The sequence below is a fragment of the Clavelina lepadiformis genome, chromosome 3 (assembly GCF_947623445.1).
Source record: "Clavelina lepadiformis chromosome 3, kaClaLepa1.1, whole genome shotgun sequence".
NCBI classification, from domain to species: Eukaryota; Metazoa; Chordata; class Ascidiacea; order Aplousobranchia; family Clavelinidae; genus Clavelina; species Clavelina lepadiformis.
This window is the reverse complement of record NC_135242.1, coordinates 15,597,813-15,625,419: the sequence shown is the minus strand read 5'-3', so window position 1 is coordinate 15,625,419 and position 27,607 is coordinate 15,597,813. Positions and strand designations below refer to the sequence as shown.

The 27,607-nt window shown below is 35.5% G+C and overlaps 3 protein-coding genes across 4 annotated transcripts; 2 read left to right on the top strand and 1 right to left on the bottom strand.

The window, feature by feature from the left end:
* The first annotated feature begins 649 nt into the window (after nucleotides 1-649).
* Nucleotides 650-7,381, top strand: LOC143450785 (uncharacterized). 2 transcript variants are annotated; one of them, XM_076951478.1, is made up of 4 exons: nucleotides 650-953; nucleotides 1,136-1,564; nucleotides 2,071-6,705; nucleotides 7,226-7,381. In XM_076951478.1, the coding sequence occupies exons 1-3, from the start codon at nucleotides 890-892 to the stop codon at nucleotides 4,482-4,484; spliced, it is 2,907 nt and encodes a 968-aa protein (XP_076807593.1). In that variant the 5' UTR covers nucleotides 650-889; the 3' UTR covers nucleotides 4,485-6,705; nucleotides 7,226-7,381. The 2 variants fall into 2 exon arrangements, with proteins under 2 accessions (XP_076807593.1, XP_076807594.1); XM_076951479.1 differs by lacking the exon at nucleotides 7,226-7,381 and adding an exon at nucleotides 6,868-6,988.
* LOC143450786 (leukotriene-B4 omega-hydroxylase 3-like) lies at nucleotides 6,888-16,742 on the top strand. The gene is made up of 13 exons (XM_076951480.1): nucleotides 6,888-7,017; nucleotides 7,492-7,608; nucleotides 8,349-8,436; nucleotides 8,592-8,748; nucleotides 8,935-8,988; nucleotides 12,841-12,968; nucleotides 13,056-13,186; nucleotides 13,467-13,574; nucleotides 13,868-14,012; nucleotides 14,850-15,040; nucleotides 15,802-15,932; nucleotides 16,126-16,273; nucleotides 16,363-16,742. The coding sequence occupies exons 1-13, from the start codon at nucleotides 7,004-7,006 to the stop codon at nucleotides 16,541-16,543; spliced, it is 1,593 nt and encodes a 530-aa protein (XP_076807595.1). The 5' UTR covers nucleotides 6,888-7,003; the 3' UTR covers nucleotides 16,544-16,742.
* A 320-nt stretch (nucleotides 16,743-17,062) lies between these two features.
* Nucleotides 17,063-26,761, bottom strand: LOC143450782 (uncharacterized). Its single transcript, XM_076951472.1, has 10 exons — nucleotides 24,948-26,761; nucleotides 24,351-24,532; nucleotides 23,985-24,210; nucleotides 23,694-23,776; nucleotides 21,767-21,852; nucleotides 21,266-21,537; nucleotides 20,873-21,036; nucleotides 19,735-19,768; nucleotides 19,116-19,254; nucleotides 17,063-18,909 (listed from the first exon to the last, which is right to left on the bottom strand). Exons 1-10 carry the CDS (start codon nucleotides 25,985-25,987, stop codon nucleotides 17,551-17,553), a joined length of 3,585 nt encoding a protein of 1,194 aa, XP_076807587.1. The 5' UTR covers nucleotides 25,988-26,761; the 3' UTR covers nucleotides 17,063-17,550.
* Between the last annotated feature and the right edge of the window lie 846 nt (nucleotides 26,762-27,607).

The following is a 27,607-nucleotide window of genomic DNA, read 5'->3' as shown; positions in this document are numbered from 1 at the left end:
TGGTGATAAACTGAATCTATAGTTCATCGTAAAGGCGTTAGCACTTCCAACGAAATGACTTATTTTATGCAATTAAGCGTCTACTTGAAATAAACATTAGTTTGTTGGTTAGTGTAAAAACAAGGCAAATTGACAATTACAGTAAAATGCCGCCAACTATCGTCGAAAATACCCTGATGTGATCTTTGGAAACTGCCTTGCTGTTTTCATAACAATAATGTGCGTGCAGAATTGGGATTAAACTTCGCAACTGTTTGTTGTGATACCACCGGAGAAAACAACCCTGACCTGGGCCGAGCCTATAGGTCTGGTAAATTAGTGACATCAAGATTGCTGTCTCCGCGCTCCCTTCACAGAAAAACAGTTACTTTTTGCCCCAGGCCTGAAACTGAACTTTAAATTCATGGTGGTAGCTCAGATGAGTTTTTGACTTACAGCACCAGTCCATAAGTCGATGTCGAAATTTTTCTTTCTTGGAATAAAATAAGGCGAAGAACAGAATGGATCAAATATTATTCATTTTGTTTGATTTAATAGTTTTATTTTTCTTGAAGACGAACTTCTGTTAGAAAGAAAAGGGTATTAAAGACAAAAAATTTTTTTTCTACAAAAGATTTGCTAATTTAAAAGCTTATATTGATCTATATTCAACAGGTAGTACTATATTTCTGTTGGTGTCACAGTAACCTACCACACGATTCCTAACACCCTGTGTCTTTAGGCTACAGATGTGGTTTACGTAGGTTATTTATAAATAACCGTAAACCGTCACGCGGCAAAGTTTAAACTGTAATTTGCCACAAATCTTCGCCCACTCAAACGTAATTTTTTGTCGCTACCAGTAAAACGAGCTGACGTCCTTAGTACCTTGCAGATTGCTGCAGAGAAAATGTTTAAGATGTTGTTAAAAATAGCTATTTTCTGCTTGAGTTTTCGAACTTCGATGGGAAGAAGTAAGTCTTTTTGGTTTTTTAATGCATGTGTATACGGATGTTAATAGGTTACTGCTACATCATTAGCTATTTTACTCTCCGTTGAAAGATTTTGTCCCGACATTTTAATTATGAAAATTAACAGCGTAAAGCTATTATATGATTGAATTCTACCTATATGGGCTCTTTTTTTGCTTTAACAGAAGCAATTGAGTACGAATGCGGAAAAAATACTACGTGCTTTAAATGTCTAAATTCCCATGACGCTGCCAAACTATCAAGGGAACAAATCTGCGACGGGAAGTTTGACTGTAAGGATCTCTCCGACGAATTTCTTTGCCCCGATAAACGCCTGAAATACGATTCTCGTCTTCAATATGCTTTGGCAAGCCTTCGTACGGGAATGGATTTGCTGGACCAAGATTCAGCAGTCGAATTGACTCATCGCATGTGTGTGCCATATTGCACACTCGCTTCAGTTCTAAGGGCGTGTAATTTTTGCCCACCCGGTCAGTTTCAGTGTCCACGAAATGTAGAGGAGGGTCAAACTTGCACCTGCGTGAAAAAAGAAGACATTTGCGATGGAAAAGTGGATTGTCCTGAAGGAGAAGATGAAAATTTTTGTGGAGTAGGTTAGTTGCTGTTACCAAATTAGATCAATAGTTATTTAATAAGGTTTAGTTGTAAGCGTTACTATAAGCTTTGTGACGTCTGCCTCTAAGAATGATGCAAAAACGCTTTGAAACGGTAACCATCCTAAGCATTTTGCGTGCTTATACAAAAATATTCTTTCGTGCCAACACACGGCAACTATATAGGCCGAATATGAAAAACACCATTTTCTTCGCAAAAACGTGTACTAAACTTACTGTAGTTTAGATAGTAGGCTACATAACCGGGACCGCACCTTGTTTCGTAATATTTATGCAATGTATTTTGTGCTCATATAATATCTTTGTTTAATGATGGTGCCCGACCATTCGTAGTAGTCACAAGTCAAGATGAAAATTTGATCAAACGGTATATTTACAGTAATTGATGAATACAGTTTAGGATGCCAAAATCTCACCGTAAGACTGTAGTTTTGTATTTCCTGTCGCCCAATATAATTTCTCTCTTCAAATGGTTATAATTACAGGCATGAAGCCGGACGACACCTACAGCGGTGGTTTGAACGAGGATAGCACTGACGTTGACCTCGAATTCTCTAACAATGACACTACAGCTACCGGCAATAAATCGCAGGTGGTTACAGACAACAGCACATCTCTTCCGAATGAAAAAATTTTGGACAACAAGCTGCAGTCACTAGCAAAATTTCGAATTCGATGCAGTGTGATTGAAGAGATGAGTAACTTCAACAACAGAAGAAACAGATTTGCATCACTACGTTCTTGGTCCGCCCCACACGAACTTAGGAGAGTAGTTCGTTCTTCGGGTCCTTTTAGCTCTTCGTCGTTATTTTCCAACTTTGAGCATCTTGGAAATTCAGAAAATCAATCCGTTATTCTAAGTTGGATGAGCCACAACAGACGAGGCGAACCGCCACCGATACAGAAGTACATTATAAGGTTTATTCTCGGAGACTTGAACAAAACGGACGACATTTTTTTTGAATCTGGGGAGCCGCTGCCAGAAAACCATGATACTGTGAGCATTGACGAGCTTTGCGATGGGGTGATACAATGCAGCAGCTTATCCGATGAGATCTTATGCCCGGGAAAGTTTTACTGTGAAAATAGGGAACCGTTTTATATTGATAAAATGAAAATTATGGATGGTCAAGCTGATTGCTCCGATGGAAGTGATGAATGGCCTTTAGCAGGTGGCCATAACTCAGTGGCGTCGCGTTACAATCTAATAGGGGATTGGATCCTGCAGGTTTTAGTCTGGGTTATGGCAGTGACTGCCTTAATCGGCAACACCGTTGTTATATGGAGCACGATCACCGAACTTATTAAACTAAACCGAGTCGCCACTGCTTCAGCTATTTTACAAAAAAGAAAATGTTCTTCTGTTAAAGACACGTTAACGAACGGAGTTATGAAGAGACTTTCAGGCATCACTACCATCAGCGATGTTCATTCAAGTCGAAAAATTGCCCCATTGGGTAATGCAACTGGCACACGAAGATTAATTAAAATATGGAATTCACTTCTTGTTCTGAACTTGGCATCAGCTGATTTACTTATGGGTATCTACTTACTCTGGTTGGCAGTTATGACCGCTATATATGAAGGCCAGAATAACGTCAACGAGCAGTATTGGAATTATGATCGGCAATGGCGTACGAGCGACACGTGCAACATACTTGGTGTAATATTGCTCACTTCGTCCCAAACTTCAGTTTATACCTTAGTGGCTTTAACAACACTCAGACTGTATACTGTGCTTAAACCATTTTCGTGCCATAAATTGAGGTTCCGGTATCTTATTGTAGTTTGCTCGGTTACGTGGTTGGTAGCAATTTGTTTTGCTGTTATTCCGATTTTGCCCATGACCAAAGATCCCTTCATAAAAGCAGCTTGGGTGCCTTTTCCACAGTTTCATCCACCTGATATCAACCGAACTCTAGCTGTAAATCTTGTCACTGGCATTGCTTACATAACAAACACAAATATAACGGAGAAAAGCTTCATGGATTTTTCGACTTGGGACAAGATGGTGGAGTTTTTGAAAGTCGCTGCACCTGATCACAGTGATTGGAAGTATTATGGTTATTACAGTGCAGACAGTGTATGCATGCCACAGATATTTGTCTCGCCCACGGAAGACCGTATTTGGGGTTACACCTTGACTGTGATAGGGATAAACTTCTTATCCGTCGTGTACATTGCTAGTGCTTATGCCATAATAAGTTACAAATCTACCATACAACAAAAACCTGCTAAGCAGCGACGTGTCACAGTAACAGAAAATGACGAGAATTCAGCTAACCCAGAGCAAATCGAAAAATCTCCTGAAATCTCCTGTAAAAGGACATCTGTTTTCAACAGAGCAGAACAGGTTCGCAAGAGGCTGGCAGATGCACAGAAACGAAAAAGGAAAGAAAAGTTGCGACAGTCAAAGAATAGTGCCAGTGAAATGCAGAAACGCATCGCTCTGCTAGTCGCCACTGACTGCGCATGCTGGGTTCCCATATGTGTCATGAGTTTCATAAGTGCGGCTGGATATGAAATTCCGGACGCTGCTTACGCCATTACCGCCATTGGCTTGCTTCCCATAAACAGCGCGTTGAATCCTCTGCTCTACTCACGCTTTATGCGCAGTCTGTGGTCAAGGGGTTGGTCTTCAGTGAGAGTGCGTATTGCATCCTCTTTCTCAGTAACAAGCGTCGCCGATGTGTCCATATCCAGTAGTGCATCGCCGACCTCCAAATGTCCAAATGCTAGTTTTAGCGCATTCGAAGATAGTGCTGTTTCAAAAGTATATACCACGCCGGTTCAGAGTCTTGCAGAAAAAAATCTTCACTTGGACTATGCGGCTTCTATACGTGTTGATGACATAAAGATTCAACTTCCTAACATCGTACAAGCATCAAATAAGAACTAAGCAGAAGGTTGCCACGGCTGTGTTTACAAGTGCCATGTAAATAGAATTTTGATTCAACTGTAAAAGCTTGCACAAACAAAAAGCATATTTTTGTCGAAGAAGGCGCATAAAAAGATTTTTGCTACTATGGGCGATGGTCATGATTATTCTTCCGATTGTATTTCATGTAACATAATGAACCAACATAGCCTATACAATATACCTGTAAATTTTTAACTTATATATCTACATGGTTAGATTATTTTCTGTAAATATTACGTTATATCATTGTGAGGCATCATCGCATGTTTGTAAACTGCACATTGCTTGATTGTAAATTTGACAACATGTGGCACAAAACGTAGAAATCCAACAAAACATGATGCTGGTAACATTTTTCTTGCTTTTGTTTTCATTAACTAATTGTTGAAAGTTACCCGTCGTATAAACATTGCTTTTTTTCGAACATATTATCATCTAGTTTAGTCACTTTTGTGTTTTTGTTTTTATATAGGCCTACTCAGCTATACATGAAGCCTAGTTTCTGCAACGACAAAGCTGGGTCTAAAATAACTCCTGCGTTTATCTACTTCGCCCAAAATGCACGTAGCGCAAAACTATTTGGGGTTTTTGCCTCGAAGTTTACTTTTGAACGCCTAAAAACAAAATTCTTTCTCATTTTTATACGTATACAGTAGTTACCAATTTACGACGCAGCTATATCTATGACCCATATGAAAATATTGTATTAATAGGCTGCGTTTTGATATAGTATAAGCTGCCATAAATTGGTAGCTATTGTATAAATATTAGAATACCTTTCATTTTGAAGCGTTTAAATCAGTTGGAAAGGCGTGGTGGAAAAACGTGTAGTTTTTAGACGCAGTTTTTAAATTTGGACAGTCTCAACACAATCCTGCATACGTCACTGATTACAGCCGATTATGGTAGACGAGATAAAAGAAAAGTGTATGTCTCTGTGATTGCAGGTACTGTAGTAACTGTACCCAAAGAGTATAAAAGACATGTCACGAACACTTATATCATTGCTGACCCGATTTTGTTAAGAAAACAATTTAGAAAATGGGGAAATGCCCCATCACGATATGTCAACAGCAATGGGTATGTTGCTCAATTTACATTACTTACAGGCTGCTGGAAAGTTTGTAGGATGGCCGGATTTCACAGAAAGTACGGCAGTTTTCGTCAAGAACTCATGCATGCAAAAACGCAAATTTTGGCGTGATGGCGTGCACTGAAGCCTCGGTTCTTTGTTTTTTTATTATAAATTAGCTTTCAAACCGCCAGCTTTTTTTGTTTACTTATTATATTCGGCTCGGTAGCCGAGTAATTTGAGCGCTGACCTTGCAACAAATATTGCTTGTGTTTCGTGTTCGGTACCTAGTGGCACCATACTGCTGTAATGGGAAAAGCATTAACGAAGCATTAACAGACAGTTCTAAATTCGGGCAATACTATATAAAAAATCAAGAAACAAAGACAAAAAATGTGTGATAATCGGAACTTGCACAGAGACTACTGTAGCTCGGTAACCAAAGCTCGAGTAATGAGGGATTAATGCCGGGTTTAAATCATGCAAAGACTGTCTTTAGTCCGAGAATAAAGATTATCTTATTATACCATAAATTAAAGTGAAGATAAAAAAGTTTGGCATACTCAGTGATGGGTCTCGTGCGTGCAGCTGCCACACTTTCCACAATCTGACTAAGGCATTTACCCATACGGCTTATTACTTTAAAACAGTTCATAAAAATATGAAATCATAAAATACAAAAAAACTCTAAAAGAAATAATATAAATAAACAAGTGGCCATAGCCTAGTTGATAGGCGAAATTTCCAGACTGCTAACTTTGCAAAGTGAGTGCAGAATTAGCAGTTTTGAAGATCTGTGCACATAGGCCTAAGTAATAATCATGTTGCGCTACTGCCCTGTTCTGCTACACTCTGACACTGCACTCTGGATACGCCCAAGTGTCAAAAATGTTGGTTGAAAATGTTTTGTGCACAAGCAAAATCTAGACATAGCAGTCTGGATAAACTGTAGACTATTCTGCTATTTTGGTTTTCTTTAAGTTGTTGGCATTTATTGGCTTGCTATGAATGTACAATTAACTGCTATTTTAGTGTTTCTCAGTATGGCGCTTGGCAATATTTTAATGGGGCATGCAAAATTGGTTGTAATAAACGGATATTTAACACAAGGGCCTGACTAGAAAGCAGGTCAGTTTTTGATGAGAAATTGTGTGTGTAAAAACACACATTTTGGCATGATGGCGTGCATGGAAACCTCAATCTTTTGTTTATGTATTATATTCATTTATTGTAAATCGAAGTGACTGTAAAAAATTTAGGTGTGTATGTTGACGAATCTCATGTTTTCAGGTGCCACACTTTCCACTGTGGTACAAGGGTATCACAAAATTGAGAAATTATTAGCCTCTCTATGATAATTTATTTGCTCACCTTTCCATTGATCACCATTTCCAAATTAAACAAAGGAACAAAAATATGAAATAAAATGCCCATAAGACGGTGAATGCTTTGGTTTAATAAAGAATGTGCAATATCAATTTCTACAAATGTTTTGTAATTTCTCACTTTGAAATTTAGTGCTGCATTCCAAACTTACTTATTTTGTGAATTAGTGTTGTCTATATGATAATTTGACAAATCTGCATAGCTGGACTGGTATATGTTAAGGGGTTCCTTATAGATACTCTTGGTTTGATGGGTTTCGTAGATTCTTTGGAATCCTTGAGTTCACTAAGTTTCCTTTAATTAATGATGAAAAATGAGGGAAACCCAAAGCTGAAAGTATTTTGAGGGACCCCTAAACTGAGATACAAGGACAGAGGCATCAACCAACTTTACCTTACTGCACTATACAGATCCAATATAGTAGGACAATTGCATTTACAGATTTATTGCTCATCTTTTTACGTTAAGAGATTAGAGCTGGCAGATCCTGGTTGGTAGTTAATTAATATTATAATTATTTCTTGCTAGGTGTGTAATAATAACTTTAGCAATGGATGTTAAAGAGGGAGAAATTTTTTTATTGAAAATTATTTACACTCTACTTTTTCTTTCTCTTGTCTACATTGGTGGCAAGCTATTTCAAAGGTTGGTCAAGTATTAATTAATGGTTACATTAACATTTATGTATTTCATGACATGCAATTCATTGAATTTTGAAAATTCTGCACACTGTCTAGGTATTTATGCAAATGATGTATAATTTTGGAATTTGGTTACCGGTACCATCCACTGGAGAAGTAAGTGGTCATGTTGAGTCACACTGGAAGGCTGAAATTTAAAAAAAGTGTTGTCCAAAAATATAGCTGAACATGGGAGCTGAAACAGTGATAAATAATTTCAGCTTGTTGTATTAAATTCTTTACGCTGCCACCTTGTTACCAGAATTGACGAGTAGATTTTACATTAATGGTTGCCGAATATTAAAATTGCAAGATATGTTTATATTTCTGAGTCATGTGTTTACTAAGTGTAGCTTGTTGGCTATGCCTGCTGATGTCACACACGTCCAATATGATAGAAAAGCAACTGGTCACCAAATTCTTAAAATAAAACAATTAATCAAGCGATTGTATATATGATAAAACTTTGTTCAATTGTTTTCTGCGTAACAGCCACAAGATTGTAATTCCCAGATATCTTCTGCACTCACCTAAACTATACAGATATTATAGACATATCGTGGTTTAATGTAAGTGGTTAAATACATCAACATAAGCAGCTACCAAAAAATTTAGCCATGCAATACCAATACAAATGCTTGCCTTCTCTGAACCTCTTGGCAATTTATACACTATCTTAAGTTAAACATTATTTCTTTTAACAAGATTTGTCAGATTTTATCGGATTCGCAAGAATCTTCGTAATCACTGGCAAGGACCAAAGTGCCACTGGTTTTGGGGTCATCTCGGAATGGTATGTGTTACAATAAGTCATATATTAATATGCAATATACTGTTACTAACGGACTATCATATACATTCTTGCCAATATTTGCATGATTCAAATTGATAAAAATGTTTTTTAGTCAATGCTTTGTTTGGAATATTTGTTGCAAGTTTGTTGTGTAGGTTACAAGAGGAAACAAAGACCCAGCTCGCTTTATTACTTTTTTCACTGAGAAAGAAAAAGAATTTCCACTTGGCTTTGCTATTTATCCTGGTCCATTCAGAGCAGTTTTGTTGCTTCACCATCCCAATATTGTAAAAAAAGTCCTATGTGCTTCCGGTATATAACACTTTTGTCTTGCAGACCTTACCCATAGGTTGAATCCTGTAACTAAAGCTGTATAAAAACTATTAAAACAGAAAAGCTTTAAATCTTTTTCATATCTTATCAAAACAGTTTGTATGTACAATACATGTCTTCTTATCTATCCACATATATGATATAGGTTACTATGTGTTTCTACAGCCTGGGAAGCGCCTAAGAATCGCTCAAGTTATGCTGCTTTAGTTCCTTGGCTTGGTAAGACTTTGCAATTCCTGCAAGACATAACTTTTTATTACTTTCAAACATAACTATTACATAAATTCAGAAATGTTTTGGGATACATGATTTTCAGGATATTGTCATACTTTATAAAATAAATGGAAAGATTCGAGTCACGATTCTGACCCAAGTCAGATTTTTGTAAAGGCTTGAATTGACTCATATAATGTTGGTTAAAAAACTTGATTTGTGCCAGCACGGATATCTTGGTTGACCTGATCCCAGTCACAACCCAAATTAATTCAAGTTGTAGTAAAATCGGTTTGTTATTTTTAAACTACTTTCTCAAATATACAACAGCAGCATATTCTATTGGATGTGCAAAAACATCATGAATGTGTAAATGCAAACGTTGGGGGCAATGGGGAGTAATTTGAATGTTTGGGATAATTTGACTATTGTTGTTTTCAACCATGTATAGCAAGGTTTTTTTTATTTTTCCACAATTTTCAACCAAACTTACGTATGTTTTAAGTAGTCACTATAGTCATATCATACTTGGTTTAGAAGACAAATATATCTGTTATATCACAGTTTTTTGCCTTACTGTTGAAGAAAGACAGATGTTGAATAAAAAGTGCCTCAGAAACTTTGTAATATCTTTTTCATGACCAAATGTGTTTTTTTCAAACAGGGATCTTTTTGTAAAAAAAAAATCAATTTTGTGAGATGTTTTGGTTTCCAAAAAATTAGGCAAAAAATTTGTGGGTTAATTTGTGTACATTTGTTATTTTCATTAAATTCTTTAAAAAACAGCTAAAAAATTTGAATCGATATATTTGTTCAGTTAAATGCAACAATTCTAGTTGATTACAAGTTTGAACCTAAAATTCACCCTGAAAGACCTTGTCAAGAAAACCTGTTAAAAAGTGTCCGGTCGAGATATAGATATAGATTTTATGCATTAAATTCAGTCAAAGCAAGAGGAGCCAGACTACTACGTGGCAATAAGTCAAAATACAGTATATCGAAATTCTTTTTTAAACCATTTGTCTGAATCAAAAGTGTAAAACAATATTAAAATGACGGGCTAAGAGAACATGATTAGCATGAGTGGTTCAAGCCTATTGGGTAATTTTTCATTCAATCCCCAATGGGCTGTTGTAAAGCTTAGAAAATATATTAAAAAATAGCTTATTGTAATTAACTAATAAACAGGCCTTATGCTTGTGCTGTATACAGTTTTTAAAAAGCATATTGTAAAAGTTATCATCAAGCTTCTTCAGTCAAAATTGAATAAATGTGTTAACTACGTTGATTAGTTACACCTGTTTGCAAAGAGGAATTGCAGAAATTATATCTTTTTGTGCAATATGGTGATCGAAAAATTCCGGCCATTATTGATATCTTTGTGATAGTACCAAATTAAACAATTTTGCTTGAAATGAGAATCCATCTTTCAAAGTCAACAACAAATTTAGCATGGTCACGTATTCGCTTCATATATTCACAAAGGCATGGAAAGTATCACAATGCAGGAAATGTTTAGAAATGTCTTATAAATCTTTGTTTGTGAACACTGATCACGCTTAGTGATTTTCTTCAATATCTCTATTTCTGAAGGTAGAATAACGAAATAAATATTGTTTTTACCATTTTTAGGATCAAGGAATTCATTTCAACAGATATAAAGTCTCTAAAACATCTCCTTCACGTAATAAATTAGGGTTTTTGAATGAAGATCAAAGGTCAATTTCTTGATGCATTTATAAAAATAGCAATGATCTCTGAAACAAAATTTTTGAAATGTTTTGTAGTATTTTGGTGGTTCTAGTATTTTCCTGTATCCAAAAATTGTGAACTTGTTTTTTGAGCTTTTAGAGTAAAACACGTTTGAACAATTGACAGAACAATTGGTTTGAACAATTTGTGATACTGTCACACTTGGACCTAGTGGGGCTAAAGACAAAAGCGCTGCATGAAACTTAAAAATTGGATTTTTATGCGTGTCAAAAGTAGAAATTGGTCTGAGACATAATTTTGACTACCTGCCCACAAGCAATGCTTTGTAGGCAAATTCTGGTATCGTTGTTACTCGCAGGTGATTTAATTGCTAGTTATAATCACACATGACAGAACATTCACAGACGTGAGGTAATCATAATAGATTTATAATATAAATATTTTTTATGAAAGGCAAACAAAAATTTTGATTGAAAATGATAGAAGGCATAAAAATTGTTTCCTTAACTGTTCCACAAAGTAAGTTTTGTCAATTTCTTTAAGAAAAAGGCTAAGTTAAGGCGCAGGATCTTTATAATGGAGATAGGGCAGATTTTTGAAAAGTTGAGTTTGGTAATTTGCAGTCCTAAAAATCTTGAGTGGACACAGTTTAACATTTCTTCAATGACCTACTCAAACTTAACTGTCATTGTCGATTAGCATAGACATTCGTGATTGCATCGAATTCTTCTGCAGAAATGATGTAAGACCTTCCAGTAACAGTACTCGGTGCAGCAACTTTGCAGAGAATTTTCTGGAATGGAACCCAGCACATCTCATCTATTGAGGGCTAAAACACTGTATGTGAAGGGCCTGGTGGGTGTATGAATTACACTTGTGGATCCAGCTGAGCACTGCCTACTTCTACTATGAATCCCATCCACCACCTTCCATCATACTTGCAAGCTGTATAAGCATTCACAGCAACTTGCATGTCATCCCTGCTGCTGTGTGAAAAGTATTGTTACATATCATGTATTCACAAAATGTAGCGTATAATTATTTTAAATTGCACAGAATTAACAACTTTTGTTGATGGACATTCTTAGAAACACTCACAGAATCTTTTATTCCAGGAATTAAACAAGTGAATTCATTATTTTCATTCAATGATAAAACAGCAGCTTTAGTGCCATCAGATATTTTGATAGATGTTTCAAAAAATATCGATTGCATGTGCCACTATTTGTTGTTGTTGAATGATATTGTCTGTAGATCCAAGATTGACGTCTCAAAATGTAGTGCAGTTGTTCAAACTCATTTTACTCTTTAAGCTCAAAAAACAAGTTCTCAATTTTGGATATAGGAAAATACTGGAACCACCAAAATACTACAAAACATTTCAAAAATTTTGTTTTGGAGATCATTGCTATTTTTCATATTGCGTAATGAACTTAACCTTTGACCTTCATTCAAAAACCCTAACTTATTACATAAAAGAGATGTTTGAAAAACTTTTTAACTGCTGAAATGAATTCCTTGATCCAAAAAATGGTGAAAACGATATTTGTTTCATTATTCTACCTTCAGAAATATAGATAGTGAAGAAAATCACTAAGCGTGACCAGTGTTCACCAACCTAATCTCCCTCAAGTGGTGAAAATTTCAGATGGCAATAACTCGAAAAGACTTGAGATATTTTCAAAATTTGTTTTTTTAATTTCAAATTTTTTGAAGCTCTACAACATATAGCCAAGCCATCAATAAATCAACCAATAATCTATGACTAGTGGTTACAGGGCCTGGGTAATTAAATTATACATGGAATGACTCCACTATGAGTATGTAGAAGACCGCTGTGCATGTATAACAAAACGTTAATCGTAACATGTTATGCTTTAAGATATAGACTTCACATGATGAACATGACTGCCTCGACTGCCTATTATTAAAATGAATAGATTTGATCTGTGTCTTGCTGCAAGACTTGTATCTATCACTGCTTCATAGTTATTTTCAATTGTGGGAATTTGTTTTTGGGAAGTGTTACAACCCTTTAACAATCAAAACTGTCAATTGTGTCTATGGATAATGTATTCATGTAACTGTTTGTTGCTTTATTTGCTTGTTGACTAGAATTAATGTATGTAATAATAATGATTAAAGGCGAAGGACTTCTTGTGTTAAATGGACACCAATGGTTTCGTCATCGTCGACTGTTAACTTCAGCTTTTCACTTTGATACTTTGAAACCATATGTCAAAAAAATGAATCATTGTGGAAAAGCATTAGTGGTAAACAGTTATCTATGTTTGTTGTATAATTTATTTTTATATGCACCATTTGTTACTGGCACAACTATATCAAACTTCTTTTCGCAGAAAAAATGGTCATCTGTCATTGCTGATCACACTTCTGGAAAAATTGAAGTCTTCCAACAGTTTAGCTTGATGGCTTTGGACACTATTATGAATTGCTTGCTGAGTTATGAACCAAATGCACAAATGCAACAGTAAGCGTAACACATATGCATATTTTTCAGTACTAACAAATATAAACTGACATATGCTGCAAAATTCAGTAAATGCCTCCATCCTCCATCTTGGGATCAGCCAATTTTGGATGTAACAACCGGTCTTCCTAAAACAGTAATTAAACAAACCCTTAGGTGGTAAAATTGCAACCAATGTATTAACCATGGATTTTTCACCAAATTCTACTGCGTTATGAATTGTTGTCTTTTACATATATATAAATTAAATACTTTAAAGTTTTATAAAATATTTTTAAAGAAGTGAAAATATCTATGTTTCATCTATTTATACACTTTCAAAATTGATTATTGAACGTGGAAGAAACAAAAACTTGGCTATGGTGTTCAATTTTTTCTACAAACGAACGTAAGTGTATTGGTAATATGTTAATGTTTCTATTTTTCATAAATACTTTCAAAAACAGCGAAACACTGTTAATTTTTTGTGTATGAAAACCTTTTACTTGAAGGTTTTGGTAGCAATCAGAATTTTTATCTTGTTGATTTATATAAGGTAATAAAGTTGTTTTAATTGTCTTACATTGATTTTTATATCTGTACATATTATAAATACATGGAAACAATCACTCAAAGGCATAGTACAAATAATTACATTGAAAAATACTCACTACTACATTTGTTCAATTTTGTACTACACAGAAAAGCTGGAAAAGATTTTCAAGTAAATTGTGATAAAGTGCACCAGTTTTCGAATACGTTTATGAAACAACGGAGAAATGAAATAGCAGATATGAATGGAAATAGGAGTCATTTTGATTTTCTTGATATTTTGCTATCAGCTAGAGTTAGAAATTTTAATATATAGACTATTTATTAGGGTTGGGACACCGGGAAATCCTAATCCCGTTTCCCCGGGATTTTAGTTATTTTTTCCAATCCCGATCCCGGGATTTATTGTCTTGAAATCCCGGGACTTGAGGATTAACGTTTGGCATTTCAATATTCCTTGATATGTGGATTAAATTTGTTTAAAACAGTTTGACAGTAGCTAGCCACTTAGGTTCGACACAAAGTGTTGTCGTAGTAATGTCATGCGACTTATTGGGTCACAGTGGCTGAACAATCGCTTTTATTGGACCTTGTGCATCAGGTTTTAGTCAAACTGTATTAATATGCTTGCCACTGGTTCTGACTGTGTCCTGGAAAATTTAAACGAAATGTCTAATTTTGAAGATGTAAGTTGGCGAAACTGTTCATACAACAAAACTAACGTATGGAGCTAACATACTAACTAACATAATGTAACTAAAAACTGTATGGAGCCCTAAAAACCATCAAACCTACATCAGTTAAGGCCGAACGTACATTCTCAGCCCTTGGTTATTTTGGTAATAAAATTAAAAATCGTCTTAATGATGACACTCTTGATGCGCTGCTCGTTTTGCGTCAGTATTACAATAAATAAACATGCTTTGTTTTGATTATATGTGTACACTTTTTACTTTGTTAATCCCAAAAAGTCCCGGGATTTTCACCCTACAATTTCAAATTTAGTCCCGAAATCCCAACCCTACTATTTATGCATTTGGAAGTAATGTGGTTTCCATTCTGATTTAACAGACCATGTATTGATTTATAAATTTCCATAAAGGTAAAAATTATTAACCAGTGTTTTTTTTAGGATACTGATGGTAATGGCTTAGTAGATAGTGAAATACAAGCAGAAATGGACACATTTCTTTTTCGAGGTCATGACACAACTGCAAGTGCACTTTCGTGGACTCTGTTTGCATTAGCAAGTCATCCACAACATCAAGATAAATGTGCAGCTGAAATTATGTCTGTTTTGGGTGGTCGTGATGAAGTTTCTTGGTATGTCATTTTCCAATGATTTAATGCTGTTTACTAAAATTAAGAAAGTGCTGGATTGAACACAATTCTGAATGCTAATTATGCTACACAATTTTACATAAATATCAGCTAATACCCAGCTGCTGCAAATACATACATATTGTAAATTTAACTCATTTTGAAGTGTGATGACTGATGAGCATTACAAAATTTCTACCTTATTGTTTCATTTGGTAGATTATGACTCACATTAACTAGACAATGGACCAAAACAAGAGAAATATGACCAAATATTAATGTCTGTTGCAATAAAACTCCGCAGTTCCGATCAAAATTGTGATTTTAGTTGAAAAATGTAACAGATCCTAAGTCATTTTGCTGCAGCTCTATTGTTATTTTGATTAAGTCTTGTGACAAATTTGGACAAAACAACTTGTGACAAAATTTGTGATGAATATTTTATTTTGCATGGAATAAAATAATAGCAGCTAATTGTTACAGTTTTTAGTCGCATGAATGAGTGGATTGACTGCGAAAATGTTAGAATAATTGCATGAAATTGAATTTCATTCAGATTGAAATGAATATAGAAATTATGATTTTCTTACAAAAAGTAATCCATACCTTATTTAATTTTGGGCATCCCTGAATGAAACCAGTCCAGCAAATCCCAACAAAAAGTGTTTAACTCAGGTGTACAATTGCTAGTTGCACAATAAAGACTGACATGTAAAGATTTGCTTTGTGTTTTTATTGGAATGTTTTTCTTCTGTTTCATTTAGGTCTGACTTGTCTTCTTTTCCTTATCTCACTCGCTGTATTAAGGAAAGTCTGAGAATGTATCCACCTGTGCCAGTTATATCCAGAAGGCTTGACAAAGATATTGAAGCTGAGGGCAAAACAATATTGAAAGGTAAATGAAGTAGTTGTACAAATGTCAAATGAACTGAATGAATCTTTGAATTCAATTATCCTCGTTCAAATTGGTGATATTAGTCTTTATTTTATAGCTCAGTATTTATATTTTACAAATGTTGTTAATGTAGTTTGATCAATGTAATCTTTATCTGTCTTTACATTCTTCATATTTTGTTCTGTTTATGCAGGCACAGTTGTTCAAATTTCAATAATTGGCGTGCAGCGAAGTGAATTATTTTGGAAAGATCCCCAAACATTTAATCCTGATCGTTTTACCACAGAAAGTGCTTCACAGCAGAACCACCATGCGTTTATTCCATTTTCTGCTGGTCCAAGGTAAGACTCAAGCGTCTAATATGTGACGTTATACATATATTAGGCTTCGTATTTTTATTCGCGTTGAAATTTCTGTTTTTACCTTACAGGAATTGTATTGGTCAAAATTTGGCCATGAATGAGATAAAAGTTGTGTTGGCGCACATACTTCAAAAGTTCAAACTCACTGTTGATCATAATCATAAGATTGTGCATTGTCATGAGCTTATTTATCGTGCAAGAGGCGGCTTGTACCTTTATTTGGAGAAAAGAGAAGATGCAAAAAGTTGAACGTAAATTTTTTGTTGAATGACAAGAAATTTGACCTATCAGGCAACCAACACATGAGTTATAAATTTAATGGATGTTCACTATTTGGTAAACATTTCTATAATTTTGCCATGTTCTATTTTGCTAATTTCTTTTTCCTTTTGAAATCGTAATTGGGTATATTCATTACTCAGAAAATAAACGTTATACGACATGTCTACGTTACCCGTTGTTAGCAAAAAATTCTTAACTAATAACTGAACCTACTGTAGTTGTGATAGGCAGACTGTGTACCAACGGCTTCTCAACAGAGTTTGTTTCGGTCTTGATCATTATCAATAAAATATCTTAACATATACTGTATAAATTAAATACTTCAAAATTTTACAAAATGTTTTAAAAAAAGTGCAAACAGCTATGTTTCATCTACTTATACGGTTTCAAAATTGGTTATTGAACAAGGAAAAAACAAAAACTTGGCTATGGTGTTCAATTTTTTTCTACAAGCGAACGTAAGTGCATAGGTTACTTTTAAAAAAAAGTGAAACACTGTTAATTTGTTGTTATTACAATTTTTCTTGAAAAAAATCATTGCAGTGTTAATTCAGTGCAGAATTGGGTGCACGTGATTCCTTTCGTTTTGTTAAAAACGGTCCATTTATCAGCAAACAGTGCTGAATAGCAAATACAAGAAATATCCCTAAATTGTATTTGATTAAAATTCGTCATAGCGAATTGAACTGTAATTTTAGTTGTTGCTAAATGCCTTCTAACATAATTGTAAAACGTTTGCTAATAACAATTATAGCTTTTTATGACTTTAGACACTGATAAAAACATTTACAGCCGCTTAGTTTCCACATTCTATTGCCTATATTTTCTTTTGAAAATTATCACCCAACAAATAAAAGCGATTTAGTTACGCAAATTACTTATATGATATTATCGATGTACTAACTATACAAAAATTAGGAATCGCTATAACTAAAAAACGATTTATTAAAAGCTGCTTGTATTGCGGATCCTTTCTAGAGATCTGTTTCGTCACAATCCCATTCCAAAAACCCATTTGTATCTTCTATTATATTGTTCTGGTGCGGGATAATGTACTCAATGGGACTCTTATGACCAGGTTTCTGAATGCTGCTTTCTCTAGGGCCACTTTTTCTAGTTCTGTTTGCAGATCTTGGTTCAGGCCATACCACACTGCCATATTGTGCCAGTGTGCTGTCATTAGAGGACATTGTAGCGTAACCATCTTCCTCGGTGTCAACGTTACGAATCATACCTCTCCTGTTTGAAGCTCTGGCTTCTTCTTGAATGTCTATTCTCACCGGAAGAACAGTTTCGTAGTGGTTCTGGTTAGACGCCCCGTCCACTCCGTGGATCTGGCAGCGAGTTGCTTTATTCTCACAGTGTTGAAAATTGTCACATGACTCAAAAGAAGTATATCGTGTACTGATTCGTTTCATTTCTTTTAGCATGGTGTCTTTTATTTTCGCTTGGTTTTGCAGTAGTGAGGTCGAAAAGTAGCTTGCACTACTACGAACAGCGCGGCAATTAGTTGAAAAATCTTCATCTTCACTGCCAAATGTTGTTTGTATTCTCGTTGATCCAGCAGCGTCTGTACTTTTTCCTCTGGTTGAGAAGCTCTGTTTTAGATCATCTTGGATACACTTTTGCGTTTGTAAATGTTGCTTTGGCCTTTGGATTTCGTTTGCAGAAAGCGAAATGGACTTTGCATGTTTTTGTGGTTTATTTCCATTTGAATTGCTTACCGCTGTATCTTGTAAAGCTCTGAAAACATACTTAGGATAGATTTTTACCGACGACCTTGAAAGAGCGCAACTGAACGTATTCTTTTCGCGTTTTGCACAAAAAGATTCGTTTGAGTAAATTTTTTTGGATTTTTGCATTGGAGCTTCTTGCCTGCTGCGTTGTGATTCACACTCAATCTCAGAGGTAATCGGTCTTACGTTAGCCGAGGAAAAAGTAACTCTGGTGTTTTCCCGACAATTTTCTCCAGGATTCGTTTGAATTGTCCGATCAACACTCGGATGTGTTCGTGTACTTTCCTTATCTGCGTAAGACTCGTATGGTGGCCACAGGTTTTCATACAGTGTCACTTGAGCCTGCTGCCGAAGGGTTTCTGCCTCGGTCTTTGATTTGACCGGAAAATGCTGTTGCGTTGTTGTCTGCATGATATTGACCTTGTCCATGCGGGAATGAATTAACTGCTTAAATTTCTTCAGCGAAGTAGATTGAGATGGTTCAGCTAAAGACTGAAGATCAAAACGCGGTTTTGCGTTTGCACATTTTCGACTGATGCTTTCCGTGCTAGCATATTTCACTGATAAATCCAAATTATCACTTTCTAGCTTTGTGAGCTACAATAGAAGAATGGAATACGCTGTTACGGTCTACGGGTTGGTTGATAAACGCAATAGAAATATAGCCCACTGGTCTTCCGATTATAACTTTGTTTTTATGTTTGTAGCATTCACTTCGACGAAGTTTAGCGGAAAGATTGCATTAGCCTACAACATACTATTATCATAAACTTATGACCTTAAATGTAAATTATCATGGATACCTTTTCCGATGAAACAGAGAGACTAGGAGAGTTGAGAAAAGAAGTGTTATCTTGCAAGGCTAAATCGCTCAGTCTCTCCAGTCGCTGAATCCTGTGTTTCATGCGTGTTAGCAGGCGATCGGTTCTTGCACTCCTACTCCTGTAAAGTAAATTAACTTAATAATAAATAGTAATAAAAATAAATAGACCTCCGCTAGCTGATGAGTGTGCTGAAATGGAAAATGGCGACAATAAACAATGGCACAATCATTGATTTCATTGTTGTTATAATAGCGGCTTTTCTCGATAACACATCACAAGAGGTATCTTGAAAGTCAAACTTTAGTATAAACAACAAAAATCTTTTAGGTTTTCACTATTTCATAGGAAAAACCTACGTTCGAAAATATATCCATTACCGTCATTGTCCATTACCGCCCTTGTCCGTAACTGTCAGCGTCATAACCGTCATTTTTAGTGTTGCCGCTATACGTTATGCTTTTAAATTCATAAAATTCTGTTTTCAATCAGGTTTAATAACTTGCAACAGATAACATCATCCAGCACTAACAATACCCAATTTAAGCATGACTCCTGGAGTCCCAAGTAATATTTTTCGCAAGCTTATTGTTCGACTTACCTACATATCTTTCTTCCACCACCGTTGAATGGATCTAAAACGTATCAAGCTAAAGTTAGTGTTTAAAGTTAGTTTTCTTATACTTTAAATTTCTTGTGAAGTCAAATTAATAAAGAAATGCAGACCTACTTCAAGATTGAGTAGTGAGAGATTGTTACATCACAACTTCTTTCCGTTCAGTTATTTATATTGTGGGTGTGCATTTCTTTACCTGACACTGCTCAGACCCTACTGATGTTCATTCATATCCAGTGGTGGGATTCAAATATTTTAACATCTGGTTCTCTTACTAGTAGCATGCCATATTGACCCAGGGCTGATATACACATAGGGCATAGGCCTATACATACGCTTGTTATCGCTCCGGTTCGCGGAGGTCATTAAAATTCCAAAAACCGGTTGGCACGAACCGGTGCGAACCGGCTGAATCCCACCACTATTCATATCCAATCATGAATCGGTAGCCATATGTAATGTTTCTCTACTGTACAGCAGGGGTCGGCAACCTTTTTGAGCCGCGGGCCAATTTGATAAAATAAAATATACTGGCGGGCCGTAACTGCCGGGACAGCTTTTCTTTAACGCGAATATCTTACCCTTAAATCAGGGGTCGGCAACCTTTTGCTAGTCACGGGCCAAATGTCGAGCGTACAACTCTTTGGCGGGCCGGAATTTTCATTAATACTATAATTGCTAAATGTTAACACTACAGTTTGAAACTCAATAAGACACGGCGGGCCGTATTCTTGTGATAACTAATTAATATGTCTCGGGCCGGACGATTTCGCATGGCGGGCCGTAGGTTGCCGACCCCTGCTGTACAGACATGCCCTGATTTACAAACGTTCTTAACATGCAGTGCAACTGCAAACATTCCCTAGGGATGACCGTTCACCTGCCAACAACGTTGAGCCACCCCTGAAAACATAGCCATTTGGTGGAATGTGTATCATGGGGATCTTTGGTATAGTTATATTGTGTTCTGCAATCTTTATGTATACAAATTACACATTGTCGACTTGCAAACAAATTCGAGATAGCAAGGGTAGCTTGGAACGTAATTTTGTTTATTCTATTATTTCGTAAGTAGGGAGTGCTGTTTTTTTAGTAAATATTCTATTATAGATGAAATACGTACTTGGTTCCATCGCTGCTGACAAATATTTATTTAACTTCATTGGTGTAACACTAAATGTAGAAGACAAATCTGAATCGCTATGACATCGTCTTGGTGGTCCACATGGCGTGTGTGTTTTTGAATTACTTGTACTATTGCTGGACGGTATCATTTCAAGTTTAGACCTGCAATGAAGTGAAGTTCTTCAATCATTGGTAATGTGACTAATTTATGATTTTCTGATAATCTTTATTCTCGTAATAATATATAATATAACTTGGAAAGTTATGATATAACTTATTACATTAATAATTATAATAATACATCAAAGTCATTAAAACATATAATGCATAATATAATACACTATATAATGCAGTATAATATAAAATCAAGCCTGCGATAGCTCTGATTTGCCTTTCATTTTTTTTGCTTCTTGACAAATGATATAAGCAATTTTTCTGGGGAGTCCATCCAAGTGAGTGCTTTTTAGTTTCGCAGTAAGCAGGGTTGCTAATGTCTTCAATAGTCTGGGGAGAATGCGAATCAACAATGGCCTTGTTTTCGGAAACATCTTCCTTTGAAGGAGACTGTTTTCGTAATGTAGCATGACGTAAACACTGGGCCATATTGCGCACGGGAAAAGACATTGCAAGGTAAGGGTGCTTCTGGATAATGACATCTGGCATCTATTAAGACATAGAATGACTGCAACATTGATGATGTGCATATAATTCAATTGGATCTAGTAAATTATTTACTTCATTACAATTATTGTTAGCTGCAGAAAATTATATTTAGTCTAAAAAATTTTGGTCAAAGACTATCTCTATAGGATCGAAAAGTAATAACCTAAGACTTATACAGGACGTACAACACGAAATTAGTTTCAACTTTCAAGATCTGAGTTTTTATTACCTTTTGGTCAACAACTCCAGTAAGAATAAACGAACGACCAAACTTCATCAGATCAGGTTCGTCAGTTTCAACCAGGCTGTTTTCATCTATATTAATAATTCAATGGCATATATGCTTTAGCTTCTTTGATTTCAAAAAATTTCCTGCATTCCACAGGCCAAAAAAATTTTTTTTTAAAAGGCATGATATGTTAGATCGATTTAGGGGTATATCAGGGACGCTGAGTTCGAAAATGCCATTACTTTTGCTGAATTGGCTCTGGTTTTTGAGATATTGCTTCTTCCTACATATACCATGAAAAGTTAGAAATGTATGCTAGTGAGTAACATAAGTTAGTAAAAACTGAAGCCATGTGAAGCAGCTATTTAGTTTTGCCCAAATGTTGAGTTGTCTGGCACAAATGTTTCGCTTGGGAGGTAAATAAGGCATTAGATTAGTTTATATCATCTCCCATCAAGCATAACCATGATCGTCCCATCAAGAAACTTTCTTATACTGAGCATAACTGGGAGATATGCGTTGATTTCAAAATGGTCAACTTTCTCTTAGGACAACAAGGCGGCTACACCAAGTATCCTGCTTTATTTGTTACTGGGATATTCGGGCCACTGATCAACACTGGATTAAAAAGGAATAGCCCATACATGAACAGCTTGTGCACGGAGATAAAAACATTGTAAATGAACCTTCAGTCGTGATCGCATCATTTTACCCCCATTGCAAATCAAATTGGGTTTGATGAAACAATTTGTCAGGGCCTTAGATAAAGATGGTGCTTGTTTTGATTACCTGTGCAAAGTATTTCCTGGTCTTAGTATTCAAAACCTGAAAGCAGGACTTTTTGATGGGCCACAAATACGAAAATTAATTAAAGATTAAGTTTTTCCATCACATATGACTGAAGTTGAGAAGGCAGCCTGGCACTCTTTTATTGCAGTTGTAAAAGGGTTTCTTGAAAACACAAAAGCAAGCAACTATGTGGATCTCGTAGAAGTGATGCTTACGAATTTTCAAGCTCTTAGATCAAGGATGACCGTAAAAGTTCACTATCTATTCAGTCACTTAGATCGCTTCCCTGAAAACCTCGGAAATATGAGTGAGGAACAAGGTGAAAGGTTTCATCAAGATATCAAATTAGCGGAAGAGAGATATCAAGGTAGATGGGATACTCACATGATGGCAGGTTACTGCTGGTGCCTAATGCGAAGCTGTCCAGAACAAGACTACAGGCGAAAGTCGAATAAGAGGACATTCCTGCAGATGACTTCAAGCTAATTTGAGTAAATAACTAAAGTACATCTAAGAACTTCATTAATGCACATCCTGAGATGGATTTATTTCTTCATAAAGTGTTTTGCTATGAATACTCCGCGGTAAATGAAAAAAATTTATTGCTTGTTCATTTCGTCTGTTTTTACAAATTTTCGTCTTTCTTGTGTAGGCTTAGGCATACTTGGTTTGTTATTACCAAATTACTGCTATTTATTGTTCACTTCAAGCAAGTTTTAATGTGGTATTGGAAGCTTATTCTCACAAATTGCAATATTTTAGGAGAATCTGATGAAAATACGAATAAATGGGGCATATTTTGTGTTGAATATATGGAAAATAATAGATTTATGCAGCACTTTTTCATTTAGCTAATCTCATTGTGTCTTTAGCTTTTGCTCATTCTTGTGGTTTTAGTGCAGATAGACTTAGGCCTACTTCAACATTTAATATAGGCCGTTCCTTAAGATAAAATGTAACCTATAGCTTCAAATTTAAAAGGTACGAAAAAATATCGAAATTCGCTAATATCTTAAAAACTAGAGCCAATTTGCAAAAACTAATGGCATTTTCGAGCTCAGCGCCCCTGATATACGCTAAAATCGTTCTTACCTTCCATGCCAAAAATTTTTTGTTGGCCTGTGAATTATAAACATACCTTCCATCATACTGTTCTCTTGTTCTACAGTAGAAGTGGCAACCTCGTTTGATAGCAGATCTGAAACGGTGCTGCTCTTTATTCTGTGGATAGAATTCACAAAATCTGATTAAATGATATACTGCAGCCACATGCCTAAATGTGTTTTTTACATCAGTGCGAATGATGAGAAGAGTAGGCCTCATATAGTCGTACACGAACTTAATTTTTACTACTTTATCTGTTTGGTTTAATTGTTTAATTGATTTAGGCAAGAAAGTATTAACGGTTGAAGCATGTAAGTTTACGCACCTGGTGTGATCGTTTTCTGTTAATGCTGATTTTTGAGCGATTTTTTCTTTAGCTTCAACAAGAGGTAATTTCATTTGAGTTTCCTTTTGTACATGTACCTGCGCTTCTACTTTGTGATGAGCTTCTCCTAACTGTAGGTTTCCAGGTTCGTTTTCCAAAGATAATATACTCATATCTCCGATTTTCCGAAGTGTAGAATATGATTTCTCTTTGTTTTGTGTGTTACCTTGTCACACATAAATTATGAAAAATTGGTGGTCGCAAACATTAAACCTTTTTAAAGCATATCAGGTGTACTTTGCGGGCCAGAGCAGTGCGACTTTTTTCCGCGTATTGCTATAAACAAACCTGAAAAGATTAACTTACAACGGACGGGTAATATTGGGGATATTTCGTGTGCACCCAGAAAGGACGATTCGACAAATTTCGTTGGACGACCCTGTTTTCTGTTGCTGAAATAGATGCGACGTGCAAGAGGCCGTTGAGTTGCGTATTCGTACGATTTGGAGTCCCACTGCGGTACACCGTTTTCAACTGGTATTTCTTCCCTACGTAATAAACGATAATTAATTAATCAGAGTTGATGATGGCTGAACCGTGTTAACCGAGTATAATCAGTTTATAGTAAAATAAAAAAGCAAGATTTAGAGAGAGATCTTCTCGTAGTACACCTATATGAAGCAAGTTTATGCTTGCGAAAGCTTGTGCAGTGGAATTAAAGAAAGTTAAATAAAAGTTAACTCTAGGGTGCCATCCTGTATCTCGCTTTTTTATTTTACTATATATACTAATTAACCAGAATATCCTATAATCGAGAAACCGTTATATGTTGATGTATATAATAAGTTACAGTAGATGTTAATATCGGATATAACGAAAATTCAATTTGCCTATAAAACGTTTTGCTATAGAATCATAACTGGCAATGGTGATTTTAAGAATATTGTAAAATGTTGTTCTTACTTTGTGTACATATTAATAAGGACCTTTCTTTGTTCTACTTTTTTTCTTGGATACCGATCATAAACATCAATTAATCCTTCCTTTTCTTGCCGCTTAGAAGTTTGGTCGGGAAAGTTGTACTCCTGATAGGCAGTATTAGCTAAAATGTCCTCTTTTGACAGGCTCTTCTTTGACTTCGATGTTATAGAGCAATTCAGTAAACGATCTTTTTTCCGAAAAGGAGTTCTTAAATGAATCATTGACCTCGACCGAGTTAAAACGCGTTGAAACTCGTTGCTTTCTTCCATTTTTGCATTAAACTGTGGATTTTGCTTGTTGTTATCTCCAGCTAAAATATTTACCTTTGTATTTTTTCGCAAAGGCTTGATTGGTTTTTGCTTCTTTTTATCCTGCTTGGTCAACTCATTTTTATTTTGCTTGTTTTTTTCCTCTCCAGGCTCTATAATATCTTCTGCGTGTTTTAACGGTGCTTCTCCGTCGTTGTACGACGTTTCACAATCTGTTCGATTGTCCAAAATTTGGGTCTTTGTAGTTTTACTTGAAATATCTACGTATTTATCAACTTTCATATGACCGGGTGTCGCTAACCTTGTTAATCCCATTTTCGAAGAAACCTTTGAATGTGCAATTTGATTTTCTGATTCTGATTTAATTTTTGAGGTCAAGTTCACGTCATCAATCATTTCTATATTATCATGTAGTAACATGCTCATGCATTTGCCATTACGGGATTGTTTGCTTTCTAAAACTTTAGATTTCATTGTCAGGTTGAGGTCGGAATTTCGTCTTTCCAGCTTGTTCTTTTGTTGCTTTTCTTTTCTTCCGCGTTTAAACAAAACCTTCCACCAAGGCACTTTTTTTTCTGCAGTTTGAGTGCAATCTTGCTGAGTATCAGGGTTAACATTTTTCATCGCAACCGTCTGTTTAAGTGAATATTTTACATCAAATTTATTGCAAAAGTCCGATTGAGATACGTTTGTGACTTTTTCTCTGCTGTTAGGTTCAGCACTGAGGAATCCGTAGTCATCTGTTCCAGACATATTGTTGAATTTGCAGGATTGTAAGTACTACACACAAACTACTATTCATTCTCTATATAAGTCCCATTTCACCTAGACTACTTTAACCAAATAGCTGCCGTGGAATTATAAAACACGTCAAAATCGATTTTCGAAGATCCCTCTTTAACAAGACAACACGAACAGTCATAAACAGAGTGCACTTCACATCCACTAATAATGATTTTTGTGCACATTCGCAATTGTTGTCTCCACTTGTTTCAGTCTGATACTCCTTGTTTCGGGTTTTTTCACAACTGCTTAAAAACTAAAGCTAAAATAGTGTTCATTAATTTAACTGAGGTATTCAAAACAGAAGCGACCTTTCAGACGCCTTCTAGCTTAAACTTAAGTTTTGAAAAAAACACATCGAATTTGTTATTTTAGGTACAACAGCGTATAGTTTAGCTTATAATGTATTCAAATTGAAATATTTGCAGCCATAAACCATGCTTTTATTGCAACTTCACTCTTAATTCATTTTTCTTAGTTGTGACTTCAAAAGGCTGAAGTCACTTATTGATTTATACAACACTAAACTACTTGCATATTGCCAACTTCAAAGGAATGTTTTAAACTTTCTTAGCAAAAGTGTCTGCCGTTTTCATTTTTACAGAACTCTGTCTTAATTACGGTCACCTGAATTATGTGAAATTTTTCTGATAGTTTGAGTGCTGCATAAAATTCCTACATTACTCTAAGTTGAAACAGCACTGTCCGGATACCTGCGCGTAATGTTCGTGCGACAGTTAGAATGTAACATAGGCTACTTAGAGCGTGTAACGCTTTGTGAATTGAAATCTTACGTGTTGCCACTTCATCTCTACAACCACTTCTGAAAGCCTGTGCATTGTTTCAAGTTGCCACTCTTCTCACAGTTCATGCTCAACAAGCGAAAATAATTAAATTTAAGCGGAGTTTCTTACTATTGAAATACTTGTATTTCAAATCTTGTTGTTCACCAACTCCCTCGAAACAGCCATTATATATAGGCATATACACCTAATTATAATTTTCTATTATAAAAACCAGGGAATATTTGAAATCTTTTCCATGATATTTAAAGACGTCGTGCTTTTAAGAATTTATTAATCCTAAATAGGTAAAACAACTTTTTGGTTATTGTGATTGGTATATAATGTGGGATATGGCACACCTACCCCAATCGGTGAAGTTGACAAAAATTGTGCTTTTTCTCACTATATCAACAAATACTTTAAGATAAAGATAAATAAATGCAAGGTATTGCCACTAATTCTCGCATAAAACGGCGATCTTCTAAAACATATGTATTTAGAACATAACTTATTTGAACAAAAACTTTCTAATCAAAATGTACAAACTCTTACGTTTCCTCTCAAATAACTGGTAACAAAAATGCTAATTTCCTTGGTTAATCACAATAGATCAAGGCTTTTGCAAGCGAAACGAAAAAGGCAGAAAATGAAACAAATGTTTTATTGTATTCAAATGGCCATACTCCGGAACCTAACCCTGTAGGTAACCTGGGGTACCCCAATGACTATATAGGGCAACCTGAAAGGTTGCATAGAAATAGGACACTCCCGTCCCTATGAGCAGAGGTGGGCAGTCGGTACTTCG

Excerpts from the sequence above, each read along its gene's own strand:
- LOC143450785 (XM_076951478.1), top strand. The coding sequence starts at position 890 with ATGTTTAAGATGTTGTTAAAAATAGCTATTTTCTGCTTGAGTTTTCGA. Across the intron at positions 954-1,135 it reads TCGAACTTCGATGGGAAGAA|AAGCAATTGAGTACGAATGC; the intron begins GTAAGTCTTTTT and ends TTGCTTTAACAG. Across the intron at positions 1,565-2,070 it reads TGAAAATTTTTGTGGAGTAG|GCATGAAGCCGGACGACACC; the intron begins GTTAGTTGCTGT and ends TTATAATTACAG.
- LOC143450782 (XM_076951472.1), bottom strand. The coding sequence starts at position 25,987 with ATGTCTGGAACAGATGACTACGGATTCCTCAGTGCTGAACCTAACAGC. Across the intron at positions 19,769-20,872 it reads GTCAGCAGCGATGGAACCAA|ATCCATTCAACGGTGGTGGA; the intron begins GTACGTATTTCA and ends GATACGTTTTAG. Across the intron at positions 18,910-19,115 it reads TCTCTGTTTCATCGGAAAAG|CTCACAAAGCTAGAAAGTGA; the intron begins GTATCCATGATA and ends CTTCTATTGTAG.
- LOC143450786 (XM_076951480.1), top strand. Across the intron at positions 7,609-8,348 it reads GGTGGCAAGCTATTTCAAAG|ATTTGTCAGATTTTATCGGA; the intron begins GTTGGTCAAGTA and ends TCTTTTAACAAG. Across the intron at positions 8,749-8,934 it reads AAAAGTCCTATGTGCTTCCG|CCTGGGAAGCGCCTAAGAAT; the intron begins GTATATAACACT and ends GTGTTTCTACAG.